The sequence below is a fragment of the Lissotriton helveticus genome, chromosome 5_1, assembly GCF_964261635.1.
Source record: "Lissotriton helveticus chromosome 5_1, aLisHel1.1, whole genome shotgun sequence".
Lineage (NCBI taxonomy): Eukaryota > Metazoa > Chordata > Amphibia > Caudata > Salamandridae > Lissotriton > Lissotriton helveticus.
Genome location: NC_136065.1, coordinates 298,831,291 through 298,848,428, shown reverse-complemented (window position 1 = coordinate 298,848,428; position 17,138 = coordinate 298,831,291). Strand labels below are relative to the sequence as shown.

At 50.1% G+C, this 17,138-nt stretch overlaps 1 protein-coding gene across 4 annotated transcripts in view; it reads left to right on the top strand.

The window, feature by feature from the left end:
• The window catches only part of KIF1B (kinesin family member 1B), a 1,137,443-nt gene that overhangs the window by 510,949 nt on the left and 609,356 nt on the right, over positions 1 to 17,138 (top strand). For all 4 annotated transcript variants that reach the window (XM_078642264.1, XM_078642262.1, XM_078642263.1 and 1 more), the window contains one exon: positions 15,319 to 15,412. In XM_078642264.1, coding sequence (XP_078498390.1) covers positions 15,319 to 15,412 — 94 coding nt within the window. The remainder of the gene's footprint in view (positions 1 to 15,318; positions 15,413 to 17,138) is intronic.

Sequence of the window (17,138 nt, the reverse complement as noted above, 5' to 3'; positions counted from 1 at the left end):
GGTCTTAGGTCTCCAGAGGAAATGTTGCTTCACATCAACCTCTTAGAGTTGCGGGCCATACGTTTGGCACTCAAGGCCTTCCTCCCTTCCCTTCGCGGTCGGTCGGTTCAAGTCCTGACGGACAACACCACCGCGATGTGGTATGTCAACAAGCAGGGAGGAGTGATGTCGCAGTGTCTCTGCAGAGAGGCTCTGCGTTTCTGGTCCTGGGTTCAGGACCACCAGATTTGTCTGTTGGCAAATCATCTGGCCGGAGTTCTGAACGTGCGTGCAGACAGTCTTTCGGCAGTTCTCGGCCGACCACGAGTGGAGGCTTCACCCGGAGGTGGTCCGGCACGTCTTTCAGATGTGGGGGACTCCTCGTGTGGACCTGTTTGCTACTCGCGAGAATGCTCACTGCCCGTCATTCTGCAGTCTCCAGTATCCGATGCAAGGAGTCTTGGGGAACGTGTTTCAGTTGAGTTGGGGAAGTCAACTCCTTTACGCGTTTCCTCCCATACCTTTAATTCCTCGGGTTCTGAGGAAGATTCGCCAAGACCGGGCCCAAGTTATTCTGGTCGCCCCGGATTGGCCAAGAAGGGTGTGGTACACGGATCTTCTCCACCTCTCCTCTCGCCCGCCGCTCCATCTCCCGTTCAGGGCAGATCTCCTCTCCCAGATGGAGGGGCAGGTTCTACACCCCCACCTCCAGTCATTACACCTTCATGCCTGGAGATTGAACGGGGCAACCTGAGCTCCTTTTCTCTCCCACACGATGTGGTGGATGTCATTCTTTCGGCTAGGCGTGACTCCACTAAATCCATTTATTCATACAGATGGTCTAAATTTGTCTCTTTGGTGTGGGGAGAAATCTGTTGATTTGTGTCCATTTGTGGGGGGATTGGTACATTTTACTGTGTGTGTGATTACAAATGCTTAACTGAATAACGCCTGAAGAATAGCCTTGGCTGCTCACGCCACGCACCTAGAGGGTGAGCAAGGGTAATTCTAAGGGGTCATCCTTCGCCCTGACTTAAGAGAGGGTCCCTGCTTGTCACAGGTGAAAACTTGCGCCAACCAGAGACCCCCAAATCTAACATTGGACGCAGCGGTGAGGATTTGCGAATTTGCATTTGTAGTTGACATACAGTGAATTACTGATCACCACATAGCGAGAGCAGACCTATAACGCAGCCACAGATTTCCATTTTTTTTTAATTTTGTTGAGACATCTGCCATTGCTGAAGCCATACCTGGCTCACTCCCTGCTGGAAGAGCACCCTCTGAGATCTCTGGAATTGAAGATGTGGATTGGGAACACGGAGGTCTGGAGGGCTACAAAGTAGAGCAATTGAGAGGCTTCTGTGTAAAGTTCAGAGTTGCACACACTGGGTGCAAAAAGAAAGGCCAATACATCAAGGCGCTGAGAGCCTGGGAAGAGTCTAGAGAACCACAGAATGCTGTAGATATCATACCACCAGATGGCATTTTGGAGCCCAGCAGAGGCCTGTCACCAGAGAAGCTGGCGGACAGGGCAGCAGATAGGGCACATGCAATGAAGATGGCAAGATTAGCTGGGCAAATGGAGATGGACAAGCAAAGATTGGTCATGGAGGTGCAGCAACGCCAAATGGAGCATGACCTGAGATTGAAGGAGTTGGAGCTGAGAGGTTTTGGAACAACTCCTGGTGGCAGCACAACGCCGGTGCAGGTAGAATCCAGGGTGTACATACCCAAAGATGTAGTTAAGGAGTTCTTTAGGGGGGATGACATAGGACAGTGGTTTAGGGCTTATGAAGTAGCCATGTCCTCCCACCGGGTCCCTGACAAGGATTGGGGAGCGGGGTTGTGGGGGAAGGTTCCTTTGCGAAGGGCGGGACACCCTCCTCGATTTGCCCCTTGAAGAACAAAGTTCCTACCCCCGCATGAAAGAGGCCTTAATGACCAGGTATGGGCTTACCCCTGAAATGTACAGACAGAAGTTCAGGGAGAGTGTAAAGCGTCCTGGGAATACGTATGTGGAGTATGTGACTGGTTTTTGCAGAGCACTGGATGGATGGGTAAAGGGTAGTAAGGTAAATGATTTTCAGGGGCTTTTTGATTTAATTGCATGGGAGCACTTGTCTGATCACTGTTTTCCTGAGCTACGCCACCACCTGATTGATAGCAAGCTGTCCAACCGAGGAAGCTTGCTGAGGAGGCGGACCGCTGGCTCAGCACCAGGGTCCACAAGGGTCCAGTGGGAGACTCCGCCAAGGGTGGGCAGCGTTCCCAGCAGAAGAATGGGGGGGACAGGGGTAAACAAAGAGGGTTCCAGCGAGGCCCCCAAAGTAATCCCCAAGGGAACCAGCAGCGAGGTTCTCCGCCTCCCCCACCCCCCAAGCAGAATGGGGCCCGACAGGTAGACCTGTTCCAAAGGGGCCCTTCAATTGTTTCAGATGTGGTGACCCGGGGCACATTGCCAGTGACCCCACGTGTCGCCTGTTTGGTAAACCAGCACCCACTGGTACTCCACCCCGGCAAGTAACTAGTGTTAATTTGGGGGAAGAAGTAGTAGTCCCCGGGGGTGGAGATCCTGTCCAGATGACCCTAGTCTCGCTAGGAGACAGTGAGATGGTCCCTGAGAACTACCTGCCCTCTAACACTAAGAAATATGGGCAGGTGGTGACCATCAATGGTAAGAAAGCTGAGGCTCTTAGAGATACAGGAGCCAGTGTGACTGCAGTGAGGCAGCACCTGGTGTCTCAAGAGCAGGTTGTACCCCATGCCTACTGCAGGGTTATCAATGCTGATAATTCAGAGTCAGTGTCCGATGGCTCAAGTTCCCTTCGAGTGGGGGGGGGGGGGGTCTCTGATACTCTGCAGGTCTGTGTGAGGAAAGCCATGCCTGTGGACTGTTTGCTAGGGAATGACTTGGAGGACTCCCCGTGGGAAAAGGTGGAGAAGACGACTCACCTGAGGATGGTGGGTCTGCCTGACTGGGCGTGCGTGACCACCCGGTCAATGGCAGCAAGTAGGGGTGCTCAAGAGATCCTGGGGCCTGAAGGAGAGGTCCAGGAACCGGCCTTAGAGAGAAGGCGCAGGGGGCGCGGGAAACCGGCCCCTGAAGTTCCCACGGCCAAGGAGGAAGCAGACCTTGAGGGGGATGCCCTGGAGCCTACTGGGGAACAGATTGCTGAACTGGGGGACCTGCCTGAGCTGACCCATTGGCAGCAAGAAGGAGGCCCCTCCAGGGAAGCAGGGAGCAGAAAGAATGCCCTTCTCTCGTGGGTATGCGGCAGCAGGCTTCAGACCAGGCCAGTGGTGTTTAGGCCAAAACACATTGTGTACTGGGAGAACGACCTCCTGTATTCAGAGCCTAAGGCTGCTGAACCTGGGTCAGCCCGTGTGCTGGTGGTACCCCAGAAGTTCAGAGCCTTCCTACTGGGGTTGGCTCATGATGTGCCATTAGCAGGACATTTGGGGATGGACAAGACCTATGACAGGCTTGTCACCCACTTTTATTGGCCCCAAATGCACAAGAGCTCAGATGCTCATTGTAGATCCTGTCAGACTTGCCAGGCAAGTGGTAAGAGCGGAGGGAGACACAAGGCTCCTCTGCAACCCTTCCCAGTGGTCGGTACGCCATTCCAGCGAGTGTGTATTGACATTGTTGGGCCTCTGGACCCCAAGACAGCCATGGGCAACAGGTTCATCCTGGTCTTGGTGGACCATGCCACTCGGTACCCTGAAGCCATCCCTCTGAGGACAGTGATGGCCCCCGTGGTGGGACTTGCACTGATGGGGATTTTCTCACGAGTAGGATTCCCTCTAGAGGTGGTGTGCGACAGGGGCACCAATTTAATATCCAAGTATATGAAATCCCTTTGGCAAGAGTGTGGTGTAACCTACAAGTTCACCACCCCTTACCATCCCCAAGGAAATGGGTTGGTTGAGAGATTCAACCGAACCCTGAAAGGCATGATCATGGGCCTGGAAGGTCCAATGAGGCGTAAGTGGGACATCCTCGTGCCATGCCTTCTCTTTGCATACCGTGAGGTGCCACAGAAGTCCCTAGGGTTCAGCCCCTTTGAACTGCTGTATGGTCACCCAGTGAGAGGACCTCTGAGTTTGGTAAAAGAAGGCTGCGAGCAATCTCCCAGGAAACCTCCCCAGAATGTATACAGTTACATGCTGGCCTTCAGAAACCAGACCAGGCGCTTCAGGCAACTTGCTGAGGCAAATCTGGAAGCCAGCCAGGAAGAGATGAAGCGGTGATAAGACCAGAATGCCACTCTGGTAGAGCTTCAGCCTGGGCAAAAGGTGTGGGTCTTGGCCCCAGTGGAGCCTTGTGCACTTCAGGATAAGTGGACCGGTCCATTTGAGGTTGTGGAGCGCAAGAGTCCGGTAACCTACCTGGTGGACATGCAGTCTCCCAGGAACCCTTTGAGGGTCCTACTTGTTAACCGCCTTAAGCCCCACTTGTAGAGGTCCAAAGTGGGCATGTTGTTGGCAACTGATGATGGAATGGAGGAGGAGTCCGAGCCTCTTCCTGACCTCTTGGTAGCCTCTGAGAAAGATGGGTCAGTGGATAGAGTTAACCTCTCACTCACCCTGACGCCTGAGCAACAGGAAGACTGCCGCCAATTGCTGGGGCAGTTTCCATATCTGTTCTCCCTGGTTCCTGGTGTCCCAGATTGGTGCGTCCATGATGTGGACACAGGAGACAGCTTACCTGTGAGGCATAAGGCCTACAGAGTAACTGACAGGGTCAGGGCCTGCATCAAGGAGGAGGTCTCCAAGATGCTTGCTCTTAGGGTGGTTGAGTCCTCCAGCAGTCCTTGGTCCAGCCCCGTGGTCTTGGTCCCAAAGGCTGCTGCGCCGGGAGCCACACCTGAACTCCGGTTCTGTGTGGACTACAGAGGACTCAATTCAGTCACCAAGACTGACGCGCACCCTATCCCCAGAGATGATGAGCTCATTGATCGGCTAGGGGCTGCCCGGTTCCTCAGCACGTTTGATTTAACGTCTGGGTACTGGCAGATCGCCTTGACCGATGGGGCAAAAGAGAGGTCAGCATTCTCTACACCAGATGGGCATTTCCAGTTCCGGGTTATGCCATTTGGAATGAAGAATGCCCCTGCCACCTTTCCGAGGTTGGTCAACCAGGTGTTGGTTGGACTGGACGAGTTCAGTGCCACCTACCTGGATGACATCGCAGTGTTCAGTGGTACCTGGCCAGAACACCTGTGACACCTCTGGGAAGTGTTGATGGCGCTGCGCAAAGCAGGCCTCACAATCAAGGCAAGCAAGTGCCAGATTGGGCAGGGTTCAGTGGTGTACTTGGGACACCAAATGGGGAGTGGCAAGGTGGCACCCTTGCAACCCAAAATCGAGACCATCCTGGCTTGGGAACCAAGACTGCAGTGAGAGCCTTCCTGGGGCTCACTGGGTACTACAGGAGGTTTGTCAAGGGCTATGGCACTATTGTGACCCCCTTGACAGAGCTGACTTCTAAGAAGCAGCCCCGGAATGTGATTTGGACTGACACCTGTCAGAAGGCTTTTGACATCCTGAAGACTGCCATGTGCACGGCGCCCGTGCTCCTGGCTCCTGATTTCTCCAAGGAATTTCTAGTGCAAACAGACGCTTCAGAGCATGGTGTAGGGGCTGTTCTCTCACAGATGATGAGGAGGGCTGGGACCAACCTGTAGCCTTCATCAGTAGGAGGTTACTTCCACATGAACGTAGGTGGAGTGCAATAGAGCGAGAAGCATTTGCTGTGGTCTGGGCACTGAAGAAGCTAAGACCCTACTTGTTTGGGTCTCACTTCCGGGTTCAGACAGACCACAGGCCCCTCAGATGGTTGATGCAAATGAGGGGTGAGAACCCAAAACTGTTGAGGTGGTCCATCTCCCTACAGGGTATGGACTTCACGGTGGAACATCGCCCTGGCACAGATCACGCCAATGCTGACGGTCTGTCCAGGTTTTTCCGCCTTAGTGATGAGGAACTCCCTGGGGAAGGGTAGTTCTCCCCACATTTCAGCTGGAGGGGACACGTGTTAGACCTGGTACCTTGGCGTGAGTTTCCCTTCCACTTTTTGCTGATGTGCCTCAGATGTTTTTGCTGGTGTCCGCTACTCAGGGCACTGCGCCACGGCCAACCCGTGCCGCAGTGCAAGTGCTCCCTATGAAAAGTGTAACTGTGATTGATATTCATGATTGGTTCATTGGATTTACTGTCAGTCCCCAGTAAAGTGCACCAGGAGTGCCAGGGCTTGTGAATGCCAATACTGCTAGTGGGCCTGCAGCGCTGGTTGCACCACCCACAGAAGCAGCCTTAACATATGTCTAGGGTATGCCATTGCAGAACCTGCGTGCAGTCTGGTACTGTCATGCTGGCTGGGCAAGTGCACACACTTGCCAGCCCCTAACCCTTCCCTTAACTTCATATGAGTCACCCCTATGGTAGGCCCAAGGGCAGGGTGCATTGTAAGTGTAAGGTAGGACATGCTCTGAGTGTGGCATGTCCTAATAGTGAATTACTGCCAAATTCGTTTTTCACTATTGTAAGGCTACCTGTTCCCTTTAGGCCAGATGGGCTGCTGGAATTATTACACTCTATAATCCCAGCAGGCTCAGGGAACATGGTAGAAAATAAAGTTTAGTATGCCTGAACTCAGAATAATAAAACACTTCTTTTAGTAAAGTTTATTTTAATATCCTGTATTTGCAAATGCTACTTTTAAAAAGTTAGCATTTGCTTGCCTAACCATTTCAGCCCGCCTCTGCTAGTATGTGTATCTGGCTGCCTGGGATGTGTGAGTGACAGGGCTGGGGGATGACAGGTGGTGAATGCAAGGATTACACCTTAGTGGGAGGTAGGAGTGCCCCTGGACTCTTAATCAGGCTGTGCTCTGCCACCACAATGCTGGCTCCGCCCCCTGGGGAGCGACTGATGACTCAGCCTGCACCTGACCCAGGAAGGGCGAAGCACTGTCATCAAGGTACTCCTGGCTGCCCTTGTCCACACAATGCTGGCTCTACCTCCTGTGGAGCATCTGATGTGCCTGCCCCTCACACTGAAAGCAGAAGCCAGAAGTACACCCAACAAGTGCTCAGAGACTGAAAGCAGTTATGCAATGGCCCCCCTGGCCTGAAAAGACAAAAGAAATGCTGTATAAAAGTAGGAGCCCTGCTCCTTGTAAATCAGAATCCTGTTTCCCACGAAGAACCTCTGCCCGACTAGAAGGAGGAGAAGACGCTGGAAGGACTGGCCTGCTGCTTGCCTTGCTGAGAAAGGAGAGGAGAAGACTTTTGAAAAGACTTTGCTGACTTGTGCTTTGAAACATTCTCTAAGGGCTTGTTTGAGCTTGCCCCCTGGTCTGAACCCTAGGACTAGTGGGTTCTTGGTGCTTCTGCTCGTCCTGACATTCGAGCCGTGGGTGCATCCCGCCGGAACCAGACTGCGCCCCTCATCGCCCCTCCTAGGGCTGTGGCACTCGGGAGCTTGCCTGCCTTTGTCCCTGTGAGAGCCTCGCTCCGATTGGAGTCGCTCTCAGCACCCGGGCTAGGCTTCCTGCTCCTCTGCCCCTTGCCTGCTACTGGAGCGCGCTGAAGCGCTCTCGCCCCTCCCGCCGGAATTCCTCTCCGATGATCGTGATTTGTGCCGGGTTGACAGCTGCAAGGGCCGTGCCCTGTGACCCTGCTTCGCGATCTCAGAGACTGATCAGGCCGCGCCGACCCCGCTGTGGAGACCCCCGCACCGCCGTGCTGAGGGTCGTGGGCCGCACCTGCCTGATCGCATACGCCGCTGATGTCAGGATCAAGAAGTGCCCCCAATCACCTGAGTCGCACTGACCCGTGCCGACTCTCACCAAGCAACCGCAACAGTCTCCAAAGCTGTGGTATCGGGCTCGGGGCCCGCAACTTGTTATTTCCCCGTCCACCGGAGCTGACTTGTCGTGGAATCAAAGGAGGAAGTCTATGCGCCCTAGGAGTCTTCACGGGTGAGTGAGAGCAGAGCGCGCCCTTCCACACTCCCCGTTTGGGACCCCTAGCCCCCCCTGACTGGCGCCCTGCCCTCGGAGCCTTCCCGCACTGCCGAGCCCGGTTCGCGTCTGACTGTCCCCGAGCCGCTGGGAAGAGCCGTACGCGGCGTAGGCGTACTCACGCCCGATGCGTGAGCCACTGTAGGGTCCGGGTCAATTTCCTCGGAGAGAGCGAGGGAGGCGCTGCGAAGCGCCCCGGAGGCCCAGGGCTGATCTAAAATCCCCCGAACTTGGGAAGAGCACCACGGGGAAAATAACTGTGACAAGGAGAACTGTTTTGAAAGCAACTGAAACTGAGAGAACCGTTTAGTAGCGAATTACCAAGGAACTCCGGTTGATTCTGAACTGCAACATAAGAAAAACTTGCCTATTTACAACCTGTGGCCTAAACCTAAAACGTTATATTGCTCTTGTAATAAGTCTGAACTGCTCATATATATATTTTTACATAAAGGATCGTATTTTTATATATTCACAGCCTGGTGTCCATTTGTGGGGGGATTGGTACATTTTACTGTGTGTGTGATTACAAATGCTTAACTGAATAACGCCTGAAGAATAGCTTTGGCTGCTCACGCCACGCATCTAGAGGGTGAGCAAGTGTAATTCTAAGGGGTCATCCTGCGCCCTGACTTAGAGGAGAGGGTCCCTGCTTGTCACAGGTGAATACTTGCGCCAACCAGTGACCCCCAATTCTAACAGGTCTTCTTTGGCTTCAGTGGGCTCCTCTGCTTGCTCGAGCCTGCTCTGACTTACCTGCTCGTGGTGAGTCACTTGGACCTTGCTTGTCCGACCCTGCACCTTTTGCATCGACTATGTTGTTTGCCGCTGCCAAAGCTTGTTGGGTCTCCTGCTGGATACTGACCCCTTGGCCCTCTACATCCTACGTGGTGGGAAAGCTCATGAACGGCTCCTGGTCTTCTACAGCAACACCCAGTCCACACAGCTACAACTTCAAGGTCGCCGTCAGCTCCCCTTCAACACTCAACATCGGTGGGCATTCATTTTCCGTGCCTCCTGGTCACTCCTGAGTGGCATAGACTCTGCCCACTCTGTTTGCAGGTACCTCTCATCCTGAACCCACCTTTGAGTTCCACCGGATTCCTTTGTCTTCTACTCCAGCTGCATCTTTCCTAAACTCCGCCATTGTGGTCTATGGCAGTTTCCGACGTCACTTGACACCTATGCACCTGGCTTCCATGGTGTAGGTATCCTGGTTCCTGGGATATCCACCGGTGGGGTTACTCTCCAACCCTTCATCTTCCATGGGTTTTCTTCAGGGTCCGCTGGGAAGGGTCCTTCTTCTTTACAATTGCAACCGCAACTTACCTATTGACTAATATTGAGCAGATTGTCATGTTCTCACTCTCCACACGACCTCAGTGAGGTTCTTAACTCACCTCAAGTGGTTCCTTGGTTCCTCAGCTCTTCTACGTCTTCTGGGTTAATTCTTGACTTGAGTTGTGGTGCGCATTCCACTATTTTAATATATGGTTTGGTCTCCCCCTGGAGACCACCATGTATTTGTGATACTTACGTGCTCTATTTCCTAAGTATTGTGTATATATCTCCAGGTATGAGATATTGCAATGTGTTAGTGAGTGTTTCTAATAAAAGACATATTTTTATAACTACACTTTGTGATTCTTTTTCACTTAAACTATACCATAAGATTAAGTACTGGTAAAACAAGCTGCTTTACACTCCTTCAGGACTAAGCCTGAAGACTGCGTTCCACAGCTACCACTTAGATATCTTTCTAAGGTTGTCTAAGACCACTAAAATCACCATAAGTGGTTGTCTGGAATAGTGTAGGGTGCTACACTTACATAAGTGAGCACCATATACTAAGCCAGCCTACCACAGACCCCATTCCATCTCGGTCTATCCATCATGTTGCCTACCTTATTTTCTCCACTGCATCCCTCTAAAGAGGAGGGGCGTGTCCACAGGCTGGACCCAAAAAGAGCATTGTCGTTCTACCTCGACCGCACAAAAGAGTTCCGGGTAGACGACCAGCTCTTTGTAGGGCCTCAAGATCTGCTATGCTGTGGCTGAGAAGCAGCCCCAGAGGGATTAAGGAGCCATTCCACCAGGGGAAAGGCTGCGACTATGGTCTGGCTCAGGGTGTCCTAGTCCTGGACATCTGTCAGGCAAAAATGTGGGCATCTTTGCACACGTTTGCCAAGCATTACTGCCTGGACAGTCCGGTCTGCAGGGATGGGCATTTTGCCCGTTCAGTCCTGCAGGACTTCCAAGTATAAGGTATTGGTCTGCAACCCACCGCCGGGGTGGTATGGCTTCGGTATCTAATTCAAAGGTAAGGAATCTGCTGCTAGAAGTCTCTATCAGATGAACAAGTTACTGACCTTTGGAAATGCATTATTTGGTAGAGACTCTATCTAGCTGCAGCCCCACCAATGCCTCCCCGCTTTGCGGACTAATGTTGAAGGACTAGGGTTACTCCCCTTTTCAGGGCCCTAGTTTTGTACACAACTACGTCGGTTACTTTTTCTCTGCGCTTCTGTACTGAAATCCGCGCGCCTCGGTGGCACCTATATAGGTACTGCAACGTCTTAACTGACGCTAACAACGACGTCACACGGAGCCGAGTGGAGCCACCGGACGATGCGGCCAAGGGGTATTGCTCAGCAAAGGTTTCTGGATCCAGCCTGATGCCTGGGAAATTCAGAGGTAAATAATATGCAGCTAGATAGTGTCTACCAGGCAATGCGGTACCGAAGGGTAGTAAGTTGTTCTTATTGACTTAGTTGTTTTTCAGAGTCAAGCCTGTGTTTTTATTCAAAAGGTAGTTTCAGCTTTGCCCGCTACCTTACCCCTCAACTAACTTTAGGCGATTGTTCATTTTTCTAAAAATTACTTTTTTGTGTGTAGGGTGTCAACATAACCTTAAGGTTTTAAACCATGACCCATAACGAACAGATGTCGGCCCCAGATTCACATGATGTCTGTTTTTGGTTTCTTGGCTCTTGCCACGACTCGAAGTTGTGTTCACCGCGTGCCAATATGAACAAAAATGTGATCTGAGAGCGGGAAACGAATCTCATAAGAGCAGAGTTCAGGAAATTGAGGTCTAGGTCCTGTTTGATGTCCATGGCTTGTGGATCTAGGTCGAGGCCAAGAGACTGGTCTCATGCGCCATCAAGAGGTCGTTAAAAAGATAGGACCTTCTTGAAGTCAAGTAACTCATGTAAGAGCCTTAATCATAAGAAATCGAAGTATGGGTCTCCCACCTTGCACCTCTCATCGTTCCTGCCATTCAGAGTCGCATGAGGTGCTGGGGCTTTCTACTCAAAGTAATATTCCAACAAGGAATCCTTCTTCAAGGGACCGTCCTTCAACATATTTTCCTTTTCGATTCCCAGCGGATAAGGTAGCAATGCCAGATAGGATCTAACAGCTTAAGAAAGCTTTGGACTCGACATTTGGTATATGTCCGGATCATGTTGGTATGCCTTCGGGCTCCACAGATCTGAGGAGTCGGTTCATCAGACATCGAGAGATCTGTCTTCGATGCAACTGTGACTCCTGTTCAGGATTTGAGGTGGACGTTGAGCTTAATGGTTGTGGATCCTAAGACTTCATTCACATTGGGGCCTCAATTGACGCCACAGGTTCCTTGCCCAAGGTAGCTTGCCATGCAGGGATTCGCGACGTTGACGCCAATGGCGGATCCAATTGTTTTATCGGATTCTGAAGGTCAGTTGCCTACAACTATGTTGTACACTTGGTCATAGCCCAATCTTTCACAAGGAAAGTATGTTTTTGATGCAGATTATTCTCAAGATTATATTCTGCAGGATGTAAAAGACGCTAGTGGTCTTGATACTTCTCCTGATGTAGATTTATCATCCCCTGCACCAGTTATGGCTACCGAGGAGGCATCCTCCTTTGCCACTGTAAAAAAGCAGTGCAGCAGAAACTCTTGATGTGGTTTTGGCTACACAAGAGGTTAACACTACTTTATTGACTGACATTTTAGATCCATCACAAACTTCACAGGAGCCTTTGCTACCATTTACTGAGGCTTTAACAGACATTTTGTTGAGCTCTTGGGCTAAGCCTCAATCTTGCCCTCCAATAAACAGGCACATTGCAAGGAAGTACTGACTACCCCCAGAAGATCCAGATTTCCTTCTTCAGCATCCAACTCCAGAGAGTTTATTAGTACAGGCTTCTACGAGTCGTACTAGACCGAAGGCTTTTCCATCCACTTCATCTGATAGGGAGTCTAAGAAGATGGAAGCATATACAAATAAGGTTTTTTCTTCAACAAGTTTGGCCTTACGTTTTGTAAATACTTCCTGTCTGTTGAGAAGATATGTTCATGCTTAGTGGGATAGAGTTGCTGATGTTTCCTCTGTAGTACCAGAGGACATTCGGAACATTTTGCAAAGTTTGATTTGGGATGGGCAGGATGCTGCAAATTTCTCTATAAAATCTGGACTAGATACAAAGGATTCTATTGTGGACCAGTGTGGTAAAGAGAAGTTTTTTCAAAAGATATCAAACATTCTTTGATGTATATGCCATTTGATGACTCAAGATTGTTAGGGGAAAAAGCAGATACTGCCCTTGAGAGATTTAAGGAGAGCAAAGCGACTGCTGGTTCTTTAGGGTTGGCTCCTCCGTGCATCAGTTGTTACAACAGCTCCCCTTTTGTGGGTTTGGTAGAGGGTACCTTCAGAGAGACAGACTGTACATACCAGCAGTCCAACTAGGCATTTAGAGGATGTGGTTGAAGAGCAGGTAGACCGCTTACAGCCACGGAAACACGATGGTCTAACGAAACTACAGCCCCCCCCTCTTGCACCAACTGCAAAAGCCTCTATAGGTTGACCTTGATGCCTCAAGATCGGTCAATTGGGGATCGTATCACTTACTACTTTCCATCCTGGGGCATAACCTCAGACCAATGGGTGCTCCAGTTTGTGGCACAAGCTTACTGTCTCTATCAGAAGAACAAGTTACTTATTTTCTGTAATGCCTTTTCTGGGAGAAACTCTACCCAACCGCAGATTCCTCACCTTCCCTCCCACCTCCCCATTTTGCGGAAGGGACTCACATAGAGGTTATGTGAACATTTACGATTCTGGATATCTGCACACAAAATTTATATGTAATATGTACATTGAAATTGGATTTCTTAAGGTTACACATCAATCGCTACGAGTGGAAGGATTGAAAAAACGGACATCCGTGCAAGCAAGTGACATATATGTAGGGAAGCCAATGTCACACCCGCATGAGATGGAGTTGCATGCAGAACCACGACATTGTACGGCACTGCCTGTCAACACTGGAGGACATTTCTATGCAAAACTTTATGGAACCAGCATGGAGGTATTCACAAGGTGAGTAATCTGCAGTTCGATATAACCACTACCAGAAAAGGTGTTGAGGAAGGTAAGTAACATGTTCTTATGGCACTTTTCCCTGTTCCATTACTTACGTTTTTGACATGGGTGGAGAGGTTTGGGGGGGGCCTGATCGGAACTACTTCAGAACATTGCCATCTGGTGTCTGTAATGTAGAATGGATAGAACATTTCGGTACCTGGTCTGAGGATTGGAAGTAATTTAGGATGAGGAATCTAGGATGATCTGTATTCATCAGAAAGAACATAACTGAAGGTAAGTAACATGTTCTTCAGGCATCCATTGATTGACTGCTAGGTTATCTCTTGTATTGATCAGTACTTGGCGTCATGCATACTCTACATTCAGTTGATATTCAAGAGTGTCCCAAAAGAGCCAAAGCAGCATCTGCTTCTTTCATGGCCATATTTCACTAGATGTTATTGTAAGACAGCGAACTGTATTAGTCTTCCTCTTTCTGCTAGCATCATATGAGGGATGTGTATTTAGGATTGGATACCTGTTTTTTTCAGTCTATGGCAGGTGCCATTTTTGGCTAGGAACCTAAGACCAGTAAAATGTTTGGGTAGGCCTGCTTACAATTTCCTCACTCGTGAGGATTTTGAATACTATAAAAACATCCCTTGTGTATGGAAGAAGACAGATTCGATGTAGAAATAACTGTCATTAGTGACTTGTGTACCTCCCGTTTGCCCTCTTTCACCAGATGACCCACTGTCCATCTCATGCTTTATTTATGCTGCGGTATAAACCGAGGCCAGATTTATACTAGGTAATGGAAGCTGGCAACTGAAATGCTAAGTGATTGTCCCAGGCTCATGCATAGTTTTCTGTGCTCTTGTGTCTCATTGTTTCACTATTGGAGAGTTTTGGGTCTTAGGCTTTGTCTTAGAGGATATCATTTGAGTTCGGATGAAGGTAACTAAGGGCTTGGAATGCAACAGTCTGTAATACTGTGACCTTCCCTTTGTTCTAGATGTGTTCATTCTGCTCTTCCCTATGTACAATGGCTCTCTTTTCCACTTTGTTTGCAACTGTCTAATTTCTCTTCCCATGGTCCTTCACACTCTCTCGATTTCCTCTTGTTTACCTATATTGGTCTCTGGCTGTGACCTCTCCCCTCAACCTCAAGACCCCACCAAATTTCCTTATTTTAATTTTACACATCTGCAAGGTGGTAGTGTCCTTCATCCTGTGAAATATCACTGTCTCTTCTCTTCTCATGACTGCTGGCCTGTAACATTGCTTAATCACTGACAATGTTAATCCCTCCCTTCTTCGAGCTCTTCTTTGTACTCCCACCCCTCTCTGGGTCCATAGCATTGGTGTATGACCTTGTCTATCTCACACTTTGATTCCCACTAGTCTTCCTTCTTTTATTGGTCCCTGGCAGTGTTAATCAATCTACTGGTAGTGCTCCTCTGCCTTGGTCCCTGCCCTTTCCCTCTTGCCTGATAGTCTCCTTCCTGCATTTCTATACCCTGTACAGAATTCCTCCTTCTTGCCTCCTTGCCGTTTTCCTCTTATTTAGCCCGATGCAGTGTTGCATGCTGCTTGGGCCCTGGAAGTCTCCCTTCCCCCTTAGGCTATGACAGTGATCCTCTTCTTTTGGTTACAGATAGCAGCTTTCATTACCTCCCCACCCCTCATGAACATGCTGTCTTAGGAATGTTTCCTCCTCCTGTTCTTTGGTAGTATCATCTTTGCATTGGTTTCTGGCACTCCCTGTTCTTTTTGGTCTTTATTGCTCTTAATGTTCAGAGAAGGGTTGTTCATTCTTGTGGAACTTGGTGTCTGTCGCAACCTGCACCCTGAGTGCCATCATCTGCGATCTCCACTAAGTCCTTTGCACATTTTGTTTTCACTGTTGTGTGCTTTCTACACGGAATCTCTTCTCTTTTCCTGCAGGACTATGAAAGCAAATTGCAGGCTCTGCAGAAACAGGTGGAGACAAGGTCACTGGTTGCCGAGACCACAGAGGAGGAAGAAGAGGAAGAGGAAGGTAAGATGAATGATTAAAATGTTTTATGTGTTGTAGTGGCAGACTGATTTTACGCTGGAATCTAGCTACCAATGTTGGCTGTTCTCATAAATCAATCTAGAATTGCTGTCTGGCGATCTTTTAGGGGCTCTTTGACACTTCTGGAGCATGAATGACGAAAGAAGAGACCGCTGTGGCAAGTAGCCACCCAAGAAATCACTGTGCTCTTCCTGATCTAAAAGTCTGCTTATAACTAGGTAAATTGCCTGCAGGGGATAAGGTGCCACTGATCAACTTGTATGACAGCTAGTTATACATACACCATCTAAGACCACTCAAATACACATGACATATATGACACCACACAGGCTGCAAACAGCTTATGGAGGAGACCCCCGCCACTGATCGGGTGCAGACAGTTAGATGCCGATTTTATACATATGGTATGAAAATGGCTGCATTTGCAACTTTTTTTTTTTAACAGAGTTTTATATAGCGCAAACCTGACCCAAATTGGGTATCAGAGAGCTCTACACAGCACCAGTTGCGTTACATGAGGACACATACATTTTTGTTAGGCACAGGGAGATTAAGTGATTTGCCCAGAATGACCGTATGTTCAGCGTCCTTGTCGAGACTCGACCCCCGCTACAACCTGGACTAAAACGCAGGTCTGCACGTTATTTCACCCCCTGACCAGGACCCCCTGCCCGTCACAGCTGCATGTGGCGGTAGCTCGCAGATGCTTTCTGCGCTGCTTAAAACTGACTCGCGAGGTGAAACCATATGCCCCAGCGCTTTCGCTGCTGGGCACTCCCCGAGAGGGTGGAGTGGTGACGGAGGCTATGTGGAGAGGTGGGTGCAGGCGGGAGTGGAGACGCTGGGTGACTTATAAGCGGACGGCGTCCTGCTTCCCTTTGAGGCGATGGCCAGGGATACGGGCCTACCAGCTGGGCAGTTTCTCCTTCATGCGTCCATAGTGTGCACACTTGCACTCCCCTGGGGAGACATGACTGAACTGCCAACACACCACTTCATACAATACCTCCATGTTATGGGCAATGGGTCCCACGTAATCCATTGGCTAACGCAGGCTCTCCTTATGCACACACAACACTCCACTCAACAGCTATGGGACAAGTGGGCGGCAGATAGGGGGAGGGTATGGACGGATAGAGAATGGACAATGGTACCGGCTGGCCCAGTTAATGTCCCCCGCAACTCCCGCTTTAAAATTATACAAGTTTATATACTACACCGCGCATACCTGTCGCCAGACGAAATCAACAAATACTTCTCGGTTACCACTACTGCGTGCCCACGCTGCTCCCTGGTCGATGCGGACTTATTACGCTTACTCACCAAACGTTGGAAGAAGGGCGAATCCCCACAAGCCAAACACTGGTATGCCTCGTTTGATAATTGGGCGAGAGCGGAGAGCGTCATACTGCACAGGGAGGAGACGGCGGGGCACAGGAAGTTCCCCATTGCGCAACTCTGGGATGACACCCTGAAATCCTTCCAACAGGCGAGTTTAGCTCAAGGAATCACTTAGATTATACCTCTCTCTAGACCGGCCGTGACCAGTAGGTGGGGCAGACACCCTCATGCCCCTATCAATACCTCCCCATTTTAGATAAGTGAAATACATAACTGATGCTTACACTGAGAGGTGCTACTGTAGAGATGCAACATGACAGCCGCTCAGGACCCCCGCCCTCCCGACACCGGCATTCCGGTACCTGTT